Source organism: Camellia sinensis, chromosome 12 (assembly GCF_055761805.1).
Source record: "Camellia sinensis isolate YWXY chromosome 12, ASM5576180v1, whole genome shotgun sequence".
Taxonomy (NCBI): domain Eukaryota; kingdom Viridiplantae; phylum Streptophyta; class Magnoliopsida; order Ericales; family Theaceae; genus Camellia; species Camellia sinensis.
In genome coordinates, this window is record NC_138972.1 from 109127801 (window position 1) to 109144606 (window position 16806).

The following is a 16806-nucleotide window of genomic DNA, read 5'->3' on the forward strand; positions in this document are numbered from 1 at the left end:
AGTTTTAGCCTATAAAACCTATTCCTTTAGATATAAATTAAATAATAGAAATGACAACTTGATAATTGTAGAGGGTCAAAAGTTAAACTCCAAATTAAGTATGGGCCTAAGTGCTGAGGTCGCTCCAAAGGGGCGACCAGGAATGAAAAAGGAACATAGGCTATGGCTAAAGGGAAGTGGGCCAATAGAGGGTCAAAGTAGGTCCGACCCGCCAAGGGTCCAAACAGACTCCACGAAGGAAAATGCCTAAGTCAAGTTGCAGAGGCAACACGTGCAACGGTCAAGCCGCAGGCGGAACACTTGTGGCGGTCAAGTTGCTACGACGCTTTGCCTCAGCGCTTTGCTGCCATTACCCAATAATGTCAGTTCAGCCGCCATCTGATATGGCTAAGGAAAAGAGAAAGCCGAAGCAACTAAGTTGCAGAGGCGACTTTTGCGATAGCCAAGTTGCGGAGACACTTTGTCTTAGCACTGCCATTCTAAGTATTGTTGGTTCCGCCTCCACCTAAAGTTGCTGAGGGAAGGAGAGAACCAAAGCAACTAAATTGTAGAGGCATTACTTGCAGCGCCCAAGTTGCAGACGCACTTTGTCGGTGCCATCTCCAATATTGTTGGTTTTGCCATTTAAACTTGCCACGGGAAATGACTGTCGCAGCAATTATAGCCACTGCAACCAATTTGCGAAGAGAACATCCTGCCAAGGTGATAGCAGCCTCTGGAAAAAACTTCCCCTCTGCAAGAAGATGCTAATGCTTGGCGTTGATAGCAGGCCTCAAAGTTCATTAACTTGGTGATGATAGAAGGCTCTAAGACTTATTGGTTGGAGCTGATAGTAGGCCTAGAAATACCAGTTTATCGCGGTGATCCCGCTAAGATGGGAACAAGGTAGCCCGAGTATAAGGGGCTCCCTTTCCATTACCCAGGTCATGGACCTGCTTTAGTCGGGCTTGATACTAAGGCACAGCATGGCTGATAGTAGGCTTGGCTGTGGCCTTCGCCCTGGGAAGTTGAGGAGTTTGTGGTTAAGTGACTAAGGGTGGAGGCTTCGCTGAGGTGAGCATGAACATAGTCGATAACAGACTAACGAAGTCCTGAGAATGAATGTACTAGCCAAGTAGAACTGAGAAGGCAAGTGCTGCAGCAAGATTTATTGCTACAAGTGCACTTACTGAGGTTCGAGGTGAGAAGGCAAGTATAGCGGCAAACGCTCTCACCGCAACTGTACTTGTTGAGGCTTAAAGAGAAGTTGCAGCGCCAAACACTCCTGTCGCAACTACACTTGTTGAGGTTCAAAAGGGTAATTACGGAGGTAAACAGATAGTACACAGTACATGCAGAGGGACACGTGGCACCTTCAGCCTGGTGGCTCAAGGCATAATATTCTGTGTGATCCTTAGGGACACCTGTCTTCTCTCTATTTGGCCACTCGGTGTCCACTTGGTACCAAGGAAAAGTCTATAAATATGACCCATTTCCCAAGGTTCAAGAGGAGGAATTTTGGGGATTTGGGGGAGATGTTGCCCATTTTGGCACTGCATTTGTCTTCTTCTTGAGCTACTTGCTTCACCATCACTCAGCTGCTCACTCTCCAACTTCCTAGACAATTGTTGGTGCTCATTCTCCAGCTATTCCACCATTATTAGACCATTACCATAGTTTTGCCTCTCTAACCACCTTCCTAACCTTGAACTCCCTTACATTTCTGGTGGCTCCACGGGGGAGGCCGCTTTGTTGATGGTTCATACCTGCAGTGGCTTACACACTTCACTGGAAAAGATGGCAGGGGATGATGTTCAGTAACCCCCACGACAACAAGGCTCTTCCAATGGCGGAGCAGCATATGCGAAGAACCGTGACCACAGTGTTGTAGTTGAGACAGTCCAGTCAGTCTAGGATACATAGAGGGAGATCCTGGCAGCTTTGCAAACTTTCACCGAGGTTATTATGGCCATGACATCCAGACTAGCCCCAGCACAAGCACCTCCGCTTGTAGCAGTCCTAAACCCAGTACCTAACCTATTCTCTAAGGTTCAGGCTCTAATCCAGGTGTCTTTGGTGATACCTTAGGCAAACGGTATGGCCACTGGTTCAGCTACCCAATAGCAGACTGGTCCATTCCAACCCATTCACTTCGTTACTCTAGCTGATGTACAAGCTATGCTCGAGCAAGAGCGTAGCAAGAAGCAACAACCATCTCTCCTAGACCCAGATGTGAAACCCCCATACTTTCAGGAGACATTGACCATGCCATACCCAACTGGGTATACAGTGCCCAAGTTTATTAAGTTTGATGGGAAACATGGCAATATCAGAGAACACGTGGTGAGGTTCATTGAAACTCTTGGTGTCCATGGCAGTGACCACTCTATGCGCCTTCGGGAGTTCTCCAAATCACTTACTAAAAAGGCTTATAGCTGGTATGTGAACTTGGCTCCCAACTCGAGCAAGAGTTTGGAGGAGATGGTGAACAAGTTCCATACGAAGTTTTTCCAAGTCCAAGAGAAAGTTATAACCCTCACACTTGGGCGAGATATCCAAAAAGAAGGCGAAGATATACTGGACTGTGTTAAGCGATTCCAAGATAAGGCTATTGACTGTCATGAACCAGTGGATGAGGCCCATGTAGTCAGCATATGTGTAGAGAGTGTCATATGCGACTACAAAATTTTCTTGGTGAATCATAATCTGCTTACCTTTTCAGCCTTGGTTAAGGCAGCTAGAAACCTCAGTACCACTGGCCCTCTATATAGATCTCATAACAGTCACCGCTACTCCTGCAATAGCAGAGTTGCTGCGGTAACCTCTGCAGGAGGGAGCCGCTCGCAAGGGGAGGCGTCATCCTCTCGGAAGATAAAGAGTTATGAGGACGAAAATCCATATCCTTGCAACCTTAAAAATGTTAAGGCCTTGGTTAAAGAATAGGTAACCGATGGTGAACTTACTTTACCTCCGGTTGATTTCCTTCCAACCAAGAAGGACAAAGAAAGCCTAGATTATTGTATCTATCATAGAACCACTAAACACCATACTAGGGACTATTGGACTTTGAAAAGTATCTTCAAGAAGAAAGTTGACACAAATGAGTTGAAGTTCAAAGAAGCCGGTAATCGTGATGTAAGGAAGGACCCTTATCCTAACCACAAAGAGAATGGGAAGAATGTATATATGATTGGATACCTCGGGCCAGTACGATCAAGTGCACATGGTGTCCTACTATGATGAGTTAGAAGAAATCGCTAACGGCCAACTCCTTGAGACAGTACCTACAGAGGCAAAATTCACAGAGGATACTCATGCTCAGGCCTTGCAAAACTCTGTTAAGTTTCACACCTTCTTTGACTAGCTAGTGCTGAGCCAAGCTGCCAGGTTGGAGGTAACAAAGGCCCTCATTAACATTTTCGAAGTGCACCATGTTGAAGTTGTTGAGGTTAAGGAGTATGTGCCTCGGCGTATCCAAGAAGATTATGGGGCCATTACGTTTTCAGAAGTAGACAGAGCATACTCATTTCCTCATAACCGTCCTCTTTTTGTCACAGCTTACATCAATGACGTAGAGTTCAAGCGTGCTTTCTTTGATAGTGGGGCATTTATAAACATCATTACTATTGACACGTTTACAAAGGCTGGTATCCTAGAGTCTAGAATGGTTCGCCAGCCCATCACCATGATGGTTTTTGATGGTGAGAAAAAAGTTACTAAGGGCCATGTTGTCGTGGACTTAGCAGTCAGTGAGATTCGTGAGATCCGTTCCGCAACTAAGTTCCATGTGATTGAAGCGGACATAAATTACCATAGGATACTTGGCAGAGCTTGGATACACCGATATGGGGCTATCTCATCAAGTTATCACTAATGCATGAAGGCAAAGTTGGGAAAGCACACAGTAACCATAAATACGTCTGATAAGCCTTTCGGAGTGGGGGAGACACACTATTCGAATACAGTTTTCTTTACTAAGTTGTAAACAGATGAAACTCCAAGGACTGGTAAAGTTGCAGGGGTAAAATTACAAAAGTGGGAAGACATTCGGGATGCAGAGGCTGTTCTAGAAAGTAGTGGGCAGAAGAGGAGCAGCAAGTCCACAACTCCTCCGTCCAAGATTATTAAGGTGCGCGAGGGCGTCAAGACAGTTTACTACCTATGATGGTCTTGGGGGCCAGACTTCATACCTTGGGAGAATGGCCCCGAGATAAATAAATCTGATGGTGATGAGTGCCAAGAAGGGTTGATGGAGACGTTTGAGCCTGCCCCTGAATGCATGCAAGATAGACCCAAACAGCAATAGGAGGTACTTGCTGAGGTCAACCTCAGCAACTTACCAGGGCAAAGCAAACCCATGTTTATCAGCGATACAATGGCTTCAGTAGCTAAGGCAGAATTGATAACACTACTGAAACGGTATAGTGACATCTTTGCTTGGACATATGGCGAGATACCTGGTCTTGACCCATCCCTTGTTACTCATCATCTGGACATTTTTTCCAACTCTAAGCCAATCAAGCAGCATGCTTGAAAGTATCACCCTGATCTTGAAGCAAAGATTAAAGCGGAGGTAGAAAAGTTACAGAGGGCCAAGTTTAGCGAGCCTATACAGTACCCAACTTGGCTAGCAAATATTGTGCCTGTGAAGAAGAAGAACAACCAGATCAGAGTTTGCGTAGACTTTCGCAAGCTGAATAAGGGCTGCCCAAAAGATAAGTTTTCATTGCCCCATGTTGACACACTTGTCGATTCTACTATAGGCCATCAGATGTTCTTCTTCATAGACGAGTTCAGTGGTTATAACCAGATCAAAATGGCACTAGAAGATACAGAAAAGACAGCTTTCAGAACGCCCTTGGAATTTTTTTTCTTCTATATAGTGATGCCCTTCGGTTTGAAAAATGCGGGGTAACCTACCAACGGGCTATGACTGCAGTGTTCCATGACATGTTGCATCATAAAGTGGAAGTATATATAGACGATCTGGTGGTCAAGTCTACTAAGGCAAACTAATACCTTTGCGACTTGGAAAAAGTTTTTCAGCGTTGCCGCAAATTCTGTCTAAAGATGAACCCTCTCAAGTGTGCCTGCAGAGTTACCGCTGGGAAATTCCTAGGCAAAGTGTCATTATGGAGATAAGATCAAGTCAATCATGGAGATGCCATCACCACACTCTCAAAAGGCCTTGAAGAAATTCCTAGGCAAAGTGTCATACCTCAGGAGGTTTATTCCAACCCTTGCTGAAATAACCTTTTCCTTTGGGACACTGCTGAAAGGGAATCACAAGTTTGAATGGTTAGAAGAACACCAACAGACATTTGATATGGTGAAAAGAGCACTTTTCTCTCCACTTACAATGATTACCCCACAACCCGAAAAGTTTCTGCTATTGTATCTGACCTCTACACCTCGGTCTATTGGAGCTCTACTTGTCCAAGACATAGATGGCATTAAGAAACCATTCTATTACATATGTCGCAAAGTCAATGGTGCCGAGTCGCGATACACTCCAATTGAGAGGCATTGTTTAGCCTTAATCTTCATAACGCAGAATTTGCGCCACTATTTTTTGGCACACCTGACCCAGGTTGTGACCCAGAGTGATCCAGTTCGCTACTTGCTGAGCAGAATATGACATCACTTGTGTTACTCCCAAGGCTATTAAGAGCTAAGCACTTGCAGACTTACTGGCCCAATTCCTATCTGGAGAACATGAACTTGTAGAGATACCTCTACCAGGTGAGGTCCATGTCTCAGTAGCTGTAGTTGAGACTCATTAGGACTTAAAATTTGATGAAGCTTTCAGAGCTGGGAACGGTGGAGCTGGCATAACACTAACTAGTTAAGAAGGAGAAAAGTTTCATCTATCATATAAGCTTGACTTCGAATGTTCAAACAACAAGGCTGAATATGAGGCGTTGATACTGGGTCTAATTGCTGCCCCAAAGAAGGGCCTCCGCAAGTAAAAAATTTAGGGCGACTCCAAGCTAGTTGTCAAGTAAACAATGGGTGATTTCGCCTTGAAGGAGCCTCTATTGGCCCCATATCGCACCGTAGTTCAAAGGTTGCTTACTGAGTTTGATGATGTCCAAATCCAGCATATCCCTTGAAAACACAGCCGTTTCCCTGATGCCTTGGTTACACTAGGGGCAAAGGTGGATATACCAGATGATAGTATAGCCATCGTCATCAAAAAAAGTTTAACACCAGCAGTGTTAGCCAAAGAACATATAGAGCAAGATGCTAAGGGGTGGAAAGCAGATATAGTCCAGCAATTGAAAACAGGCCAAGGAACAATCAGACCAGCAGAACTTACATCATTTCTGCTCCTCAATGGAGAGTTGTATTTTTGCGGTCCTAACAACCTGCTGGCAAGGTGCGTTGGCAGACAAGAAGTAACTTATAGACTTAAGCAGATCTATGCTACACTACAACAAAATTGACTTTTTACGGTACCACATCAACGACATACAATAAATACACGCCGTAGTTTCTCACTTTTACGACTTGCTTTTTTTACACGTCGTAAATACTTTTCCAACCACGACATGTCTATTGCGTAGGCCGTAAATAGTAATAATGATGATTTTTTTACGACTTGCAATGTTTGTGCATATGGCATATCGTTAATACATCAACTATACACGACACACATACACCAGTCGTGAAAAGTATTGTACTTTTTACAACACACACAATACCTGCCATTAAAAGTATTACACTTTTTATGACGTACACATCATCTGCCGTTAAAAATATTGTCTTTTTACGATGCACAATGCATGTCGTGAATTGTATGTTAGAAAAAAAAAAGTGCCAAAATAAAATTTTGTGGCGCTAATTCACCAAAATATATATATTAGAAAAAGAACATATACATCTTCAGCCCCAGCATTAATGAAAGCAACTGATGAGATAAAACTCTCACCGTCGATGCTCCTCTATTACCGATCTACATCCTCACCTTGCTCATCTCTGATATGCCCTCCCTCTTCAATCATCCCAGTGTTGATCTACTTCATTTCACCTCATCCTTTCGAGCCCTAATCACCGTCCCTCCCTTTGATTACTTCACTTTAGCTCATCCATCTCCAATCTGTCCCTCCCTCTCAATTGTTCACCTCATCCATGCTAGCCCTAATCATCCTAGAGAAAATTTCCATTTAAAGAGAAAGAAAAAAGGCTATCTCTCTCTTTCTCCAACTCCAAACCCATCGCCCCCTCTTTCCTCTCTCTCTCCTCTTCCCTCAAAACCCCTTTCAAATCATCCACCTCTATCCTCTCTGATAGGCCCTTCAATTTCCCTCAAAACCCCTCTTCGACCCCAATTTACAACGATTTCGTTGTGAAGTCGAAACCTCGGAAGCGACTCATCAAAAAGAACACGACAGCCGATGAGAGCACTCCTGATTTTGGAATTGAGGAAAAGGATGATGAGAAAGAATTGGGGGATTTTGTGAGGGGAGAGTCGGACTACGATGATTCCGGGGATGGAAAGAGGAAGAAGTTTAAGAAAGATGGTATTGGTAGTAGTAGGAAGAGGGACAAACATTGAGAAACACACACTCACTCTCTGCCTTCCTCGCTCTCTACCCTAGCTACTCCCTCTTCAGCGCCGCTGTCGACTTCGCCCATTCTCCTCCTTCAACGCTACCACCGACTTTGTATCTCCGAGCAAGCGTTAGTGCCGTCGTCGTCGCTTCAAGTATTCAAGAATTAGGGACAGACATTGAGAAACATCACGAGGTATTTTTGATCCCTTCGCTATCTCTCTCTATTGATTCGGTTTTGGCTATGAATATACTTTTCATCTTCTCTCTCTCGGTTTGGTTTTGAATATTTTGTTTCATTTCCTTTTTATGATTGCTTTGTTTTTTGATTGCCCCTCTGTATATCTTTATTCTCTCTTTGTTTGGGTTTTATTTTCTTAGATTTCTTTAACTTCTCTTCATGTATGCTACATGTTTGATCAAATTTCACAATGTACAAGCAGAACTTCTTTGAAAATTTAGACTATTTCATTTGCTTTATTTATTTAGTTTTTAACCTAAGATACAATGCATTCAGTTTTAATAAATAATAATAGTTTGCATGCAGGTGAAACTGTTATTATTTATTTAATCCATTAAGGGAATGAAACGTTAGGTGCTCCGACTGTTTTAGACATGGAAAATAATCCCACAACGTTGTTGGTAATGAACTGTTGCAAGAATTTTAGGCAAAAACAACAAAGAGGTTATTAGTGATGTTGGTGCAGGGGAGTTTCCAATGAAACTAAAAATTAAGAGAATGGTAGTTAACATGGATGCCAAATGTCTCAAAGGTCAATGTAATAATTGAAAGCATTGATAATGTAGGTTGTAGATTTATAAGGATGATTAGAACTTGGTTGGGTATGGCTTATTATGAACAATATTTTTTTTTCATCTTTCTTGGCCCTACTAATTCATACAATTAAGTGGATCAATGATAGATATCAATTGATGCTTTGTTGGATAACATTTTACACCGAAGAGTGGCTAATTTTGGGAGAAATTATTCAGTCTCTTGGAGTAATGCTTCAAGCTCGTGGTTGGACTTAGTTGTTGTATGCTGGTGCTAGGTTATATTTGAGTTTATGCTGCTGCTAGGTAGCATTTTCAGCTGGAGGGCTGTTTGATTGAATACATTGATTCGTATTATGCAAAGCAGTGATCTTTGTTTAAATATCCATAAGATATCTTTAACTTATCCCAAAAGAAAAGAAAAAAAAATGACATCTTTGATGTTAATGTTAATATATCCACATTATTAGAAACACAATATATGTAGTTCTATTATGTATATTGTTCCATTTTTTTGTTAATAATTTTTGTGCATTTTTTGCCAATGATCAATATTTATCAAATTTTCTCCATATTTTTGGGCTTTTGTTATTTTCTCAGTGGTTAATGCATTGTTACCATTTCATCAATTTTAATCATTTTTGCATCTTGATTAGATATGTTTATTTGCTAATTTTGGCATTGGGTAGTTATTTCAAGTGTACATGTTTTTCCCTTGTAAACAAGCGAATAGAAATTAATTTACTTTTGTATCAGTATAGTAGTGTTTGTTGGTCTATTAGTTCTTATAGATGATAGGCCTTGGGTTTTTTTTCCCCTCTCTTATCAGAATGGAGCATGTGGAAACCGTGATAATGAGGTATGACACACATTTGGGAAAATATGGTGGACAACCTCGTTTTGGTGGTCTAAGGTCAACCTTGTGCATATCTTCTCAGGTAATTTTCTTTGTTAATTGCACGGAAGGAAGTTTTCCTTCTAGTTTGATCACTTTTGCTATGGAAAACGATGCTAAGATGGGAGTGCTAAGTTGACAAGTTCTAGATAGCTCACAATTATCTCTAGTCTAGATTCAATATATTGTTTTGAGAGATTGTACAAACGTGAGTCTGGCTCACTCTTTTTAATGGTGTGTTTTTGCTAGCATTTGTCATTTTAAAGCCTAACTATAGTTGCTTTTTTTCTTTTTTTTTTTTCCAGTTGCTTTTTTAGTACCACTTGTTCCGTGGATGCTTGTTTTGTGTATGATCTTTTCTTCTTCTTCTTCTTTTCTCTTTTCAGTAACAACAACAAATTCACTTCTTTTCTTTCTTTCTTTTTTTTTTTTTTCTTCTTCTTCTTCTTCTACAGATTTGTTGCAAAATGGGCTACAAACTTTGTGCAACTGGAAGCATGGGATTTAAAAACAATCTACCTTCAAGAGAAATTGTAGAACAATTAATGCCTCTCACTTATCACAGATACGCAATGTTGTCTTCATGGTATTTTTTTTCTTGTTGAAAATTTCTTCATGGTAGTTCATTTTTTTTCTCTTTCTACAGCTTTAGAAATTTATTGATGTCAGATGTCAAATGACTGTACATCTTTGAATGTGTATTCTTTGTCTACACGTCTCCCTTGCAATGGTAAATAAGCTAACTCTTGAAGATATTTTCAATATGTATGTCTTTGGTATTTTTTGTTTTGTATATATTTTCCTGCCTTATGTGCATTTTATGTTGCTTCATTTTTATGCAGATTGCGGCGAGTCCACAGACCTGCTTTACCAATATTAGCAAAGGATGTGGTGATGTCTGGGAAAGGGAATTTTTCCTTGGCATTCCCAAAATTAAGTATGAGGTGAGTGGGTATTTCCATGATATCGTTGTTTAGATTTTTTTTCAAAATCTTTGAAATTAGAACATTGCAACTGCTTGAATTTACATTCATATATTCTTTTGTATGTTAAAGCCCTTCAAGTAAGAGCCCACTTGCATTTATGTGGTATAATGCTGAGTAGAGATTTTTGGGAAAAAAATGAGTGTGTTTCCTTTTTCCCTCCTCTCACTCTCACCCCTCTCACAGCTACTCTTGCTTTTCCTCCTTCTTAGGCATAGAATCAAAGGTTATCCATTATGCTTTTACCTTTTCCATCCCTTTTCTTTTTGGGTTTTCCTAGAAAATTACAGCTTCTAACACTACCCGGTTCTTCATTTGTAGGTGGTGTTCGTTTCTTGGGAAAATTCTTGGCTTCTTGTTATTTAACCTGTTAGCAAGCCACCCTTAGTTCATTTTGCTCTCTTTTAATATTTTTTTTCTTCATTCTTTTCATTTGATTCGGATTGGCAATGAAGAATTTCGATTCTGAAATTCACATTAGGGTTTTCTTGCTCGTCGTGTTCATTGTCGTTGGTCCATATATTTTGTGCAATAGCCAAGAAGAAGACATTCTCATAGCTCCAATGGAGGAAAAGGAGCAAAAGGCCTTGTATTATGCTATTCAAGGGTTTGTGGGGAAGTGGTGGAATGGCTCAAATCTCTATCCAGACCCTTGTGGTTGGACTCCAATATAGGTACTATTAATAATTTCTTGAGGCCACTTTATATGGAGATTTGCCTTAATTTTGATAGACCCTATTAGTGGATGGTAAGATTAGTCTCCAAAATAGTTGGTCTAGTGAGCCAGATACTGAATTATCAAAATGAAATAAAAAAAAAAATTACTAGCATAACAAGAAACTTATCAACTCAATAGAACACTAAGGAACAAAAATTTTATGAGTCTTTTTGGGTGAAAACCAAACCACTTATCAAGGAATTCCAAATGAGCAACTTTATTTTTAACTTCCATAACATTAGAGCTTGTATTTGAGATTAGGTGTTGGAAGTGGCTAGATTGTGTTTTTGTTATTATTTATTATTATCCTTTCCATGCCTTAGTTTTGATGAGTTCTTGACGGACATGAAGCAATTCGCCATAATTTTTTTTTTTTTTTGTTTTTTTGTTATATAACTTTGAGCTAGAGTGGTGTGTGTATGCTTCTTTTCATAGGGGTGTATGATCTACTATATTTGGTGGACTGTTGAGGAACGTAAGGCCCTGTTAGTGAGGCTCTGCTAGTGATTTAGTGGCTGTGTTCTTTTCTTTCTTCTTTGAGCTGCTGTTGACTTAAGTGAGATCATAGGTGGCTAGATATAGCTGTTGTATTTGCTTGTTGTCCAACTTATTCTAGATGGGTTAAATCCAGACATTTTGATTGGTTGAGTTGATGCTGTCATCTTTCTCTTGTTACCTCTAGTTAACCACTGTTCTGTTGTGCTTTTAAGTTGTTGTCAAAGTGCTGCTGCTGCTATGGCTTCATGGTGCTGCTAGTCTCATGTTGCTGCTGCTATAACAATACTATTGCTGTTGCTTACCTGCTACTCCTCCGCTATAAGGTTTTGCTTTGTGTAGATTTTATTTGCTTATACGTTGAGACTGTTGAAATCTTGAATTTTTGCTAATTTTTCATTATGACGTTGTTTTTATGGGTCATGTTAAGTTTATGTCATAATTGCAAATGCGATGAGTTTCAGACATCTTAAAATATGCACGTGAATTTATTTTTATTGATTAGTAGTTTGTGTGTGGCGTTGTGTTGCAGCCATTGCTGGTGGACTTGATTCAAAGCTTGTGATATGGGATTTCTCCAAATGACGCCCACAAAAACTTGTTGACTTTGGTACAAGTCTTAATCCTTTTTTTCTCCTTGTGTGCTCCTTATTATTCTTTGTGTGAACTAATTACATTTAGGTTTGCTTCCCCTGAGTTAGTGGCCTTCAGAAAAATTTAGGTTCGAAATGCTAGCATGGATGTGATCTTTTTGTGCTTCCAGCTTTGGAAAGACATTGCCCAGTTTTATGTCAATTTGTTCTATTTAAATTCTTGTCAATATTACAAAATTGTGTTTCTCTATCCAAAGGATCTTGATCAACAGAATACATTGGTCATGAAAGTTTAGTAGATAGTATATTTTTTTTATCGAAGGCTTGTAGTTGTTATCTAAAATCTTTGAAGTCAGAAATTAAGTTTGTAGTATATCAAAAGGATATGAAGTGACACAACAATTAGTTTTTTGGGTGGTGGATGGCAGTCTAGGATTTTGTGTAATGCATTATTCAAGATCACAATAGTATAACTTCATTAATGATTAAGTATTACACCCCATTCAACACCTTTGATAGACTTGGCTTGGTGTTTGTTTTATTTTCTATGGAAACAAATAGGGTATTAATATGGTCTTAATGGTCAGATAGATTGATTCCTTTCATTCAGGTGTGCCTGACGCTGATAGCGGAGGTAGTGCAGGACAATGCTTGAATCCTGCATCCGTCCATGCAATAGTTGTTCCTGAAGTTGATATGGTAGATAGATTAGGCAAGGTATGTGTTGTAGCTAGGGGCGATGGTGTTGTTGATGTGATCGATATTGAATCAAAACTTTATCCATATTTCAAATGCTAGCTATATTGCAGAGAGTTTGGATATGAAATGCTTTAATTTTCCACATTTAGAGAGAAATTATAATGTCTTGCAAATATGATTTGGTTGTTTATTGGAGATTAAGGAGATTGTCTATAAAATTAAGTGATAAACTGAAGTTGCGCTATTGATTATGTTGATTTTCTAGTGAAGAAAGAGGCTATGATGAACAACCGTTGACTGTTAATTTGGACTTGAAGCTTATAGTATTCCTGGAGTTCAAAACCTATACTGTATTCTTGTTAATGTTTCAAAAATGGATGTTCAAAAACTTTATTGATGTTAATTTATTCAATGTTGATCTCATGTTCTTTAGTGGTTTTGTCTAAAACAGACAGGGAATCTGTCGCGCATTGCCATTTTTAACATTAGTTACATAAGAGGCCTATTTCCTAAGAAATATTTCAATGATAAGTCTGTTCCTGCCTTAGGTGAACTTGTCAGCATCAGATTTACTTCAAGTTTTCTATGAAATTTAAGTTCTCATTGGTGAATAAATTGAACAATCATGAAATTATGAACAAAGATGAAGATCAAAAAGCTAACACCAACGGATGCAAAGTCTTGCAGACTGATTGATTGGATAGAGAAAGGTATGCCCTATATTTAATGAGCTTCTTTTGTACTTCATCTTGCTAATTGGTATTCTCTTAGACTTTCAGTTCCATAGATCTTTTTCTTGAAATCTTTTTTGCATAGAATAGCCAAACAAAATCTGATACACATTGAAAAGGCAGAGGAAATAAATAATGCAACTCACAGGCACTAGTATCTCTATACAAGCTGCGTACATTTCTTACTTGTGTGTTTTGTTTGTCTGATAGTAGTCTAATGATAATATCAACTTATACATGTCCATGCAGTCAAAATTATGTATTTTTCCAACTGCAAAACTACTGGAATGGGAAATGCTAACAAAGATAAAGCATCATCTGAATTAATTTGTATTTTCATTTTTCAAGTCAGAAATTGCTTAGAGAGATGCAAAATATGGTCAAAGAATTCAGGGACTTTGTGCTTCAAGTTTTTTCATTTTTTTAATATATATAATCACAGTTAATTTTTTTTATTAATTCCTTTGTATATACTTTTGAGCATTCAACTTGCATTTATGAAATATATGATGTGATTCCATTCAATATGTGGTTGTGATTCAAAGGATAGTATATATATAGTATGTATTATATTGATCTCACAGCTCAAATTTTTGTTTTGAGCAAAAAGACAATGTTTCTAACCAGCGGGAACACATAATTCCCCTTCTTGCAAATCAGCAAACTCGGCTTGGGACTCCTGATGAGCTTGAATTGGTATGCCTTAGATACCACTCTTAAATTATTAAATTAAATTTCAATTTGCGTAGTTATGATCATCACTTTTTCCATTGAATTTGTAAGTTAAACATGATTTATAGTATGATGATGGAAGGAAGACTTTGGACATTTATTCCACTTTTATTGAGACCTTTTTGTTATTGATTTCATTCTATTGAAGCTAGAAATCATTCTGGGAACTGTGGAGCTGCTATTATATTTAAAGAATGTACTTGCTGACCGTATTTCAGATTTTTTGTATGCCTCTATATTTAATTTTATGATTTTATTCCTACTTGTGTACCAGGGTGTAGAAATCTCACAATTATTAGGGCCGCATGCACTAGCTAATGATTGGATTTCCATATTAGAGTGGTCAAATAAGTAACTTTGTTCTCCATTTTTTATGTTTCATTTTTTATTTTTTTATTTTTTATTTTTTATTTTTCAAAATTTAATGTGGTGAGGACACCTTTAGTTTTTTCATAGTACATGTTTTGTTGGATTTACTACTTGAATCTTTATTTCCTTTTTATACAATTGTCTGTAATCCTTTCTATGACGCCTTATGTTTGTTGAGAATTCATGACATTCGCATTTCTTCACTTGCATATTCAACTGCATTAATCTTAGAATTGCAGATTGTCATTGGTTATGTAGCAGTCTATTTTCACTTGTAGATTGTCAACTTGTTGCTGTTGCTTGTCTCTCTTTAGCTGCCAAAGTTGAGGAGACCCAAGTGCCCCTTCTCTTAGACTTCCAAGTATGTGATATTGTATTGTTAAATACGCAATGTGGGTGTTTGTGAAAATGTCTCACTGAATGGTTTTTGGGCATTTTATTGTCATTGATTTATTTCTTTGTGTTGTGATTAGGTGGAAGAATCAAAGTTTGTGATTAAAGCCAAGACAATCCTGAGAATGGAGCTTCTTGGCCCTGGGTGTTGGAAAGTATGGGTTAAACATGTCAGATTCAATGTACCTTCTGTTTAGAAACTTATATATGACCTAGTTTTTAGACAGTTTAAAACTTTTTGGACAATTAAAATTTAAGGATAATTCTTTTTGGATGGTTTTGAATTAAGGTTAGTTTTTGAATGTTTGGAATGTATATATTGATAATTTTTGAATATTCATAATTTATGGATATAGTATATTTTTTATGCTTGAAATAATATTTTGGTGGTTGATTGATATTTTGTGAAGCTTGCTTGTAATGTTTGTTAGATTGTACAAAACAGGTCAAAATAGAACCTGCTAAATTAAAAAAAATAAAATAAAACAATGCACATTCTACGACAAGCAAATTAGGCCATTATATGACATATTCCACAGCATTCTACGAACGTCATGGTATAATCTACTTATCTGCGGTAGACTGAACAAGTCGTTGTATTTTATATTTTACAGTGCGTAATCAGTGTTGTTATTTGTCCCACCAATTAACGGCGTGCAAAAGTAGTCGTAAAAAAAGTAAAAACAACGCGCAAGATCTGCTGTTAAATAGTTTTTAACGGCATACTATGGCATGTCGTTGAAAGTAAATGACTTTTCATGACTAGACATAATATGACGTGCCGCTGCACGTCGTAGAAGGTTTTTTACGATGTGCATTGCGCACTGTAAAAGCCATTTTTTGTTGTAGTGCTAAGTCCTGTGCAGATGGAGATATCAGTCTATACCGACAAGTATAGAGACAAGGGTATTACTGGCTAAAGATGGAAAAAGAAAGCACTGAGTTGCAGAGGCAATGTGCAAAATGTTAGTCCCATCGTAAAAAGAAAGAAGCCCATTTCTTAAGCAGTGAGGAATAGAGGCAGCCGTATGTGTACTATCTTGGAAATGACACACTGTCTAAGAATAAAGTTGATGCAATTAGAGTTAAAGAGGCAGGCATTTCGCTTCTTTCTTGACCAAGACAAGCTGTACTGCAGAAGCTTTGAAGGGGAACCTTTGACGTGTTTATCAAAGGACGAGGCAAATGAAGTGCTGAGGGAATCCGACAAGACAGAGCATCAAGGAGGGTAGCGATTATATAGACATCTCATTCACCTCAGCTACTATTGGCCGATAATAGAAGAAAATGCCAAAACTTTTGTAAGAAGATGTCAATCTTGCCAAAAGTTTGGGAACTTGATACATGCACCAGCGGTTGAGCTGCCAACATCAAGACTCCTTACCCATTTCATACTTGGGCATTTGACTTGGTAGGTCCTATAGCGCAGCAATCCAAAGGCCACAGATAGATACTCGCAGCGACGAAAGTTAGCACCAAGTGGGTAGAGGCTCTACTAATGAGAAAAGAAGATGGGGCAAGAGTGGCCAACTTTATCAAGGAAAACATAATCTGTAGGTTTGGCATAACCAAAGTAATGTTTTCTGACAATGGAACTCCCTTTGTAAATCGACATGTAGGAAGACTGCTGGATGCCTACCAGATTAAGCACCATAAGTCTAGTCCATACTATCCTCAAGAGAACGGACAAGCTGAGCCAACCAACAAAACTCTCATTCGAATGTTAGTAAAATGATAGATGAAGCAGGGGGCACATGGCCTGAACAACTCCATGTAGCACCCTAGGCGTATAGAACGTCAAAGAGGAGGCCAACTCAGGCAACCCCATTTTTCCTAGTATACGGGTTCGAAACTATATTACGAGTTGAGTTGGCAGTACCCTCAACAAGAAT

At 38.9% G+C, this 16806-nt stretch overlaps 2 protein-coding genes across 3 annotated transcripts; both read left to right on the forward strand.

Annotated features, from left to right (window-relative positions):
* The first annotated feature begins 5035 nt into the window (after positions 1–5035).
* On the forward strand, positions 5036–13296 carry LOC114275323 (uncharacterized). Of its 2 annotated transcripts, XR_014347014.1 has the most exons (8): positions 5036–7728; positions 9136–9244; positions 9657–9931; positions 10044–10145; positions 10720–10858; positions 11613–11723; positions 11930–12007; positions 13238–13296. XR_014347014.1 is itself a non-coding variant. In XM_082899561.1 (6 exons), the coding sequence occupies exons 3-6, from the start codon at positions 9896–9898 to the stop codon at positions 11960–11962; spliced, it is 282 nt and encodes a 93-aa protein (XP_082755687.1). In that variant the 5' UTR covers positions 5036–7728; positions 9136–9244; positions 9657–9895; the 3' UTR covers positions 11963–12102. The 2 variants fall into 2 exon arrangements, 1 of the variants encoding a protein (XP_082755687.1); XM_082899561.1 differs by lacking the exons at positions 10720–10858; positions 13238–13296 and having other exon boundaries at positions 11930–12102.
* On the forward strand, positions 13195–15293 carry LOC145788564 (cyclin-D3-1-like). Its single transcript, XM_082899562.1, has 3 exons — positions 13195–13399; positions 14800–14882; positions 14995–15293. Exons 1-3 carry the CDS (start codon positions 13333–13335, stop codon positions 15109–15111), a joined length of 267 nt encoding a protein of 88 aa, XP_082755688.1. The 5' UTR covers positions 13195–13332; the 3' UTR covers positions 15112–15293.
* The last annotated feature ends 1513 nt before the right edge of the window (positions 15294–16806 follow it).

Coding starts and splice junctions, on each gene's coding strand:
- LOC145788564 (XM_082899562.1), top strand. CDS start 13,333: ATGAAGATCAAAAAGCTAACACCAACGGATGCAAAGTCTTGCAGACTG. Junction 13,400..14,799: donor GATTGATTGGATAGAGAAAG/GTATGCCCTATA, acceptor TTTCACTTGTAG/ATTGTCAACTTGTTGCTGTT. Junction 14,883..14,994: donor CCCTTCTCTTAGACTTCCAA/GTATGTGATATT, acceptor TGTTGTGATTAG/GTGGAAGAATCAAAGTTTGT.
- LOC114275323 (XM_082899561.1), top strand. CDS start 9,896: ATGTGTATTCTTTGTCTACACGTCTCCCTTGCAATG. Junction 9,932..10,043: donor TACACGTCTCCCTTGCAATG/GTAAATAAGCTA, acceptor ATTTTTATGCAG/ATTGCGGCGAGTCCACAGAC. Junction 10,146..11,612: donor TTCCCAAAATTAAGTATGAG/GTGAGTGGGTAT, acceptor TGTGCTTTTAAG/TTGTTGTCAAAGTGCTGCTG.